The sequence below is a fragment of the Chenopodium quinoa genome, unplaced genomic scaffold (assembly GCF_001683475.1).
Source record: "Chenopodium quinoa cultivar QQ74 unplaced genomic scaffold, ASM168347v1, whole genome shotgun sequence".
Taxonomy (NCBI): Eukaryota; Viridiplantae; Streptophyta; class Magnoliopsida; order Caryophyllales; family Amaranthaceae; genus Chenopodium; species Chenopodium quinoa.
This window is the reverse complement of record NW_018743070.1, coordinates 1,056,129-1,063,835: the sequence shown is the minus strand read 5'-3', so window position 1 is coordinate 1,063,835 and position 7,707 is coordinate 1,056,129. Positions and strand designations below refer to the sequence as shown.

Genomic DNA, 7,707 nt, shown 5'->3' with positions numbered 1-7,707 from the left:
GAGTCTCAAAGTGGACGTCCCTGCCTTTGATGGGACACTTGATCCAGAAAAGTACTTGGAATGGGAGAAATCCTTGGAGAGGTATTTCGATTACAAGGACATTCAAGAGGAGTTCCAAAAATACAAGATAGCCAAGGTGAAGTTGAAAGGCTATGGAGATAACTGGCTACAAGGAGAGCAAAGGGGGCGTACTCTTAGGGGTAAGGCGTCCATTTCTACTTGGAGCAAGTTGAAGAAAAGGATGAGGGATCGTTTTATTCCTCACAATTTCAAGCAAAGTCAATATGTGAAGTGGAGCACTTTGCAACAAAATGGAGAATCGGCTGAGGACTACATCAAAGAGTTTGACAGACTTTCTATAGTGTGTGAAATCACGGAGAATGAAGAACTCAAGATGGGACGTTTCGTGGCTGGGTTGGATCAAGAGTTGCAAGACAAACTTGAAGGTTACACCAATTTAACCTTTGCTGAAGCTTGCAAATTTGTGATCAAGATTGATTCAAAAAGGAAGAAGAAGAAGCCGATTGTCACCCCTCAAGCGGCACGAAGACCAACCTTCCCTGTCAAGGATGGTTCTTCTTTTGTCAAAGCCAACGATCCACCTAAGAAGGACAAGAAAGATTTCAAAATGAGTGACATTGTTTGTTACAAGTGCGGAGGAAGGGGTCATTTTAAGAAGGATTGTCCAAATTCCAGAGCTTTGACCATACAAGAGGTAAAACTTATTGCTAACCAAACTATCAATTGGGAGGATTTCGAGGTTGAAGAAGTGGAGGACGTGAATTCTACTGAAGGGGACGAGGAGGAAGAGCAATGTTTCCCCGAAGAAGGGACCAAAACAAATCTGGTTGTGAGAAGGGCGTTGCAAGCTCGCGTTGACGAACCCTTAGCACCGCAAAGGCAACATATGTTCATTACCAAGTGCAAGATTAAAGGCGAGGTATGTGATTTAATTGTTGATGGTGGTAGTGAGGCAAACACAGTTTCCAAAACCTTGATAACTAGACTTGGTCTTACAACTACAAATCACCCACATCCTTATAAGTTGAGTTGGTTGGACTCTAATTCTAGCACAGGGGTTAGGAAACAATGCATGGTTAGTTTTTCTATTGGGTCTTATCATGATACTCAACTGTGTGATGTTGTGTCTATGGATGCTTGTCACATTTTGCTTGGTAGACCTTGGCAAACTGATCGAAAATCTCAACATGATGGGTACCATAACACTTACACTATAACTCACCAAGGAAAACAAAAAAAATTGCACCCCTTACCACCCCCGCGGTTTTCACAAAATCCTAAACAATCAAAGGAGGTGTCATTGCTTACCTTTAAGGAATTTGAAAGGGAAATTGATGGTGAGGAGGAATTATACTTGTTGTACTCTAAAGAGGTCCACGAAAATTTTGTGAGTCAAAACCCCAAATTGGCTCAATTGATAAGGATTTTGAGGATGTTTTTCCCGATGAGTTACCTAAAGAGTTACCACCTTTGAGGGGAATTGAACATCAAATTGACCTCATTCCCGGTGCTCCTTTGCCTAACAAACCTGCCTATAGGTGTAATCCCTTGGAAACTAAGGAATTGCAACGACAAATTGAGGAGTTGATGAGTATGGGGTATGTACGTGAGTCTATGAGTCCGTGTACTGTTCCTGCTCTTTTGGTCCCTAAAAAGGATGGTACATGGCGTATGTGTATTGATAGTAGGGCTGTTAACAATATTACTATCAAGTATAGGTTTCCAATTCCAAGACTAGATGACATGCTTGATGAACTGAGTGGCTCGAAGTGGTTTTCAAAAGTTGATTTGAGAAGTGGTTATCATCAAATTCGGATGAGAGAAGGAGATGAATGGAAGACCGCTTTCAAAACCAAGCACGGCTTGTATGAGTGGCTCGTGATGCCATTTGGACTCACCAACGCACCTAGCACTTTCATGAGATTGATGAACGAGGTGTTGCGGCCTTTCCTTGGCAAATTCGTGGTGGTGTACCTTGATGATATCCTTATTTATAGCAAAAGTGGGGACGAACATTTGATACATTTATTTAAAGTTTTCACGGCTTTGAGAGAACAAAAATTGTATGGAAAACTTAAAAAATGTAATTTTATGCTATATTAGGTCACTTTTCTTGGTTACATTATTTCAAAAGAAGGTGTGAAAGTTGATCCTAGAAAGATTGAGGCTATTCAATCATGGCCTAGTCCAAAGACACTCACGGAGGTCCGTTCTTTCCATGGATTAGCTTCCTTTTATAGGAGGTTCATTCGTAATTTCAGCACTCTCATGACCCCTATCACCGAGTGCACAAAGAAGGGCTCATTTGAGTGGACTCCTCAAGCTCAAAAGGCATTTGAAGTGATCAAAGAAAAAATGTGCAATACACCCATCCTAGCACTTCCAGATTTTTCAAAACCATTTGAAGTTGAGTGTGATGCAAGCGGAAAGGGGATTGGTGCCGTGTTGATTCAAGAAGGGCGTCCTATTGCCTACTTTAGTGAGAAATTGAGCCAAGGCAAGCTGAATTATTCCACCTATGATAAGGAGTTCTATGCAATGGTGCGAGCTTTGAATCATTGGTCGCATTACTTGAGACCACAACCATTCATACTTCATTCTGACCATGAATCTTTGAGGTTCATCCATGGCCAAAAGAAGTTGAATTCGAGACATGCAAAGTGGGTGGAATTCTTGCAAACATTTAACTTTTCATCAAAGTACAAGAGTGGAAAGGCGAATGTTGTTGCGGATGCCTTATCTCGAAGGCATACTTTACTTGGAGTCGTTGAGGCGAAAGTCCTTGGGTTCGAATTAATCAAGGAATACTACAAGGAAGATGATGATTTCAAGGTCATTTTGGAGAAATGCGTGAATGGTAGTTATGATTTATTTTCCTTACAAAATGATTTTCTTTTTAAGGGAAATAGGTTATGCATTCCTAAATGTCCAATTCGAAGCTTGTTGATTCATGAAGCGCATGGAGGAGGTCTAGCAGGCCATTTCGAAGTTCAAAAGACTATGGAGCTTCTTCAAGCTCACTTTTATTGGCCTAATATGCTATCTACTGTTCACCGTGTTGTAGCGCGTTGCTCTACTTGTCAAAGGGCAAAGATGGTGTTTCAAAAAGGTCTTTACAAGCCATTGCCAATTTCGGAGAGACCTTGGGAAGACATAAGCATGGATTTCATTGTGGCTTTACCTAGAACTCAAGGAGGTAAGGACTCAATCATGGTGGTAGTTGATCGTTTTTCAAAGATGGCTCACTTTGTCCCTTGTCATAAAACCGAGGATGCTACGATGGTGGCGAAATTATATTTTGATGGGGTTGTTCGTTTCCATGGAATCCCACGCACCATTGTTTCAGATCGAGATACAAAGTTCCAAAGTCATTTTTGGAAGTCCTTGTGGCGTCTTATGGGAACCAAGTTGCTGTTTTCTACCTCACATCACCCCCAAACCGATGGCCAAACCGAGGTGGTGAATAGGGTACTAGGTTCTTTGCTTAGGACCTTGGTTAGTAAGAGCACCAAAGATTGGGATGTCAAACTCGCTCATGCTGAGTTTGCGTACAATAGAACTCCTAGCGCTACTACAAAGTATTCTCCTTTTGAAGTAGTCTATGGTTCTAATCCTTATGTTCCAATTGATCTCATAGCGTTGCCTCGAGACAAGTTCGTGCATGGAGGTGCCAAGGAACAAGCCGAGTTCATGGTGAAAATCCACAAGGAAGTAAGGAAGAACATCGAGAAGGCTAATGAAATCTATAAGAAGCAAGCCAACAAGAGAGTCAAAAACGTGAGAAGTTTTGAAGTTGGTGACTTAGTGTGGATCTACATGAGGAAGGAAAGGTTTCCCAATCAAAGGAAGAAAAAGCTCATGCCACGAGCCGAGGGTCCATTTGAGATAGTGGAAACGATCAATGACAATGCCTACAAGGTAGATTTGGGAGGAAAGTATGGCGTCTCAAGCACATTCAATGTGGGGGATCTAGCACCGTACTATAATGATGAAGAATTGAGGGCAATTCCCTTTGAAGAAGGGGAGGATGACCAAAGTTGTCAAGGTTCGAATATTCCAGTCCAAGAGTTGAACGTTAGGGAATTGATTTTGTCCAAGTCTTTCTTCGATGCTACTCCTATGGATTTTGGCGTGCACGGTCCATATAATTCCTCAAATGGTTGCACCGTATTAAGCGTAACTAATTACCTCGATAATGGGGGAATATAGACTGATTCAATGCAAACTTTAAGGAGAGTTTCAAGCTGGTTTAATTTCGAAATACCGGAGCTTGAAGGAAGAATTTGAAGGAAGAATTAAAAGGCGCATTTCAAGGCTACTTTGAAGGAAGAATTTGAACAGCAGTTTGGAGTCAATTTGCTGAACGTTTCTTCCCTTATTTTTAGCTATGCTTCCCTTGTTTTAAGCTTTCTTAATTATAGAAATAAATAGTTGTAATGGGGATTAGGTTGGACGGTTATGAGCCACTTAATCTACCCTTATTTTCATCTTTCTGTTTTCTTGTTTATTTTAGCTAAGTATGATGTACGAAAAGCTATAAATAGCGTGCTAATAATGAATGAAAGGGATTCCAGAAATTTGCGAAAAACACACGAGTGTATAATCCGAATTTGGCTTGTGCTAGTCAAGTTTATTTTCCAAATTTGAGAGTTACCTCAATTTGAAGAGTTTGTGTTTTAGTGAGAGTTCCTAAAACTTAAACTGGTAGTTGTCGAATAGGTGAGAGTTCCCTAATCACTACTACGCCCAAACACGTGAGTGAGTGTTCCTCACTGTTATATCCTCAAGTTAAGGGTGAGAGTTCCCCTAAACCTTCTTAACACACATTCCCGGTCATTTGGAAACAAGTTTCTCAACTTGCTTACACATCAGACCACCACCAGCTGATTAGTCTTTCTTTTCTTTCCGGCTGGTGGGGCCGACTGTTCTTCCTCGACATCGTCAAGGTCGATTATTTGCTTGCCCCGGCCGGATGCTGTGGCCGCGGGCTTGACGTCCGGGAGATAACACTCTCGAGGCGTCTTCTGGTCCCCATTGAGGGAACCGATTGTTCCATCATCCTTCTCCTACATGAGCAGCATCAGAGCAGGGATGATGACGGCCTTACACTCATTTAGAGTGGGTCGGCCAAAGATGAGGTTGCAAGCTGTGAGCTCTTCAACCACTAGGAAACGGATAGTCATGTGCCGATCGTCTCCCATGTTCCCCAGGCGGACAGTTAAGTCAATTCGTCCGACTGGGTGCACAAGTCCTCCCCCAAACCCAACTAGGGTATGGGAGACCTCCATCCTGCTATCCGGTTTGTACTTGAGATTGGATAAGCATTTGAGGCTGATGAGGTCCGAGGAGCTTCATGTGTCAATCAAAATTCGACCAAACAGCTGGTTGGCCACCTTGCATTCAATGACCACAGGGTAATCATGCGGCCGACGGACTTTGCCTCTGTCCTGCTCGGTGATGACAATTTTAGGGAAGGCGGATGTACCAGCCGCCTCTCCTTCTTCAACAGAATTGACCATCTTTCTCAGATGGTCCTTGGTGCCCCTAATGGTCGGGCCACCCCCGAGAAATCCACCTACTATGGTGTATACCGGATCTTCATCAGTTTCGGCACTCACAGCAGGCTGGGGAGTCTTTTTCTTGGACTGCCCAGGATTTGCCTTTGAAGTCGGTTTGGACTTCACATAGGATTTCAACTGTCCTTTGTCGGCCAGACTGTCGAGCTCCCACTTGAGACTGAAGCAGTCGTTCGTGTCATGGCCGACATCCTCATGGAAATGGCAATGCTTGTTTTTGTTTCGATTTTCAGTGGAACCTTTCATAGGGGTCGGCTTCTCAAGAGTCAGCCGATCCTTAATTTCCAAGAGGATGGAGCAGCAGTCCTGGTGGAACTGGTACCTTGGGACGTACGGTTTCCACTCTTTTTTCTTCTTCTGGGCCGGTTGATCAGAGTTATCAATGGCCAGATTTGTTTTTTCTTTTTTCTGTCTTCTGGCTTAAGAGTCGGCTGAGTAGGCCGACTCTCCTTCTGTCGGTCGGACTTCTTAAGGTCCGACTGCTTATTGGAGGAGCAAAGTTCGGTCGCCTGTATATAGGCCTCCGCCTCTCGTAAGGCTCCTTGCAGAGTGAAAATTTGTTTGCGGACGAGTTCATAATTAAAAATAGACCCGTCCTTCAGACCCTTAAAGAAGTCTGTGAAGGCAACCTCATCAGACAACCCATGAATCTGGATTCGTACCAGATTGAACCCGTCCTTGCAGACCTTCTCTATCTCCCTGCTGTACGTTGTCCAAATCAAGGCTTGTCTTTTTGCAGGGATGTTCATAGAGAAGTTTAAAGCAAACAAGAACGCAAGCGTCTTGAAGCTATTAATACAACCAGCTGGCAGATTGCCGAACCACTGTTAGGTTATGCCCTTCAGGGTGGCTGGAAAACAACGAGGTGGGTGTATGCTAGCAGGTGGTCTTCTGGGTTGGAGGTCCCATCATAGGTTCCAACCAGAACATTTTTAACCTTGGCCGGCTGTTCGGCTTCAGTTATTTCCCTAGAGAAGGCAGAGGGTTGATCTCCAAGGTGTTGCAGCCTGAGCTGTTAGTCCATCTGCTGATAGTCTTTTGCAGCCTGTCCTACAAAGAGGGCAATCTGCATGTAAGGTAAAGCCAGCGACTGGTACAATGGCGGAGCCATGTACTGGCCGACTGGATTACATGAGGGCCAGACTAAACCCGTGGGCTGCTTGCTGGAGTCTCATGTACAGATTGGGAATACCTCACAGAGGTATTCCGAAAGCTATCATGGTAGGTTGACGTTGAAGCCAACTCTGATAGCTGGGTTTTCTTCTGCTCAATGTAATGTCGAGCATCAGAGAATGTTTTCTTGCTATCATCTGGCTGTATGTGCCGGATGGCTTTTCTTGTGCCCAATTCTGGGAAACGGAGCCTGGTGAAGTTGAATTAGGGCCAGGCCTTCTCCGTAGGGGCAGAATGAGGAGTCGGCTGGCGGTCCCTGACCGACTTCTGTTTGCTAGTCTGGGCTGGCTTCTTGGCCGAGTGCTCCTTTCTAAGAGTAGGCGACTTCTTTAAGGCGAGTTGTTTGATTTCACCCCTGAGACTACTCAGGAGTTTCATGAGTTCATCTCGAGTGACGGGAGTTGATCCTGCCGCCTGGGAAGGATCACCCGTCCGCACCGAGGTCTTTTTTGGCTGAACAACAGTTCTGCTTGGCCCCGCCTGATCAGTGTGACGCTCCCGCTTTTCCCTACTGTGGATGCGTCTTGAGATGAGGGACCCGTTAGGATCCACATAGGTTTCGACGTCGGCGTCGTCCCCTGAGTCATGGTCCGTCTGGACCACTATGTCTTATCGAGGCCGATTGGTCTCAGGATTCGGTACAGGGACTTGTGAAGCCTTTTCAAAGGTACTCTCCCCACAACACTAAGACTGGATTCAGCAAAGGGCGCCTGTACCTGCAAAGCAAACGGACCGCCGGATGGTCGGTGGTGTTTGGGGGTAAAAAATACCCCCTATATGTGGACCAATGCCACCTCGACACGTGTCCGCAAGCTCAACACTCAATGAGCCAATTAGAGCATGACACGTGTCACTCAATGATAGAAGGGTGAAAATGGACTTTAAGCCCACAACCCTAGAAACCGTAAAACGATGGGAAGCCAATCTACTTAGGTTA

General features: G+C 44.6%; 1 protein-coding gene across 1 annotated transcript; it reads left to right on the top strand.

Annotated features, from left to right (window-relative positions):
• The first annotated feature begins 628 nt into the window (after nucleotides 1-628).
• Nucleotides 629-4,230, top strand: LOC110731437. Its single transcript, XM_021911299.1, has 4 exons — nucleotides 629-1,215; nucleotides 1,392-1,619; nucleotides 2,978-3,051; nucleotides 3,155-4,230. Exons 1-4 carry the CDS (start codon nucleotides 629-631, stop codon nucleotides 4,228-4,230), a joined length of 1,965 nt encoding a protein of 654 aa, XP_021766991.1.
• Nucleotides 4,231-7,707: the final 3,477 nt, after the last annotated feature.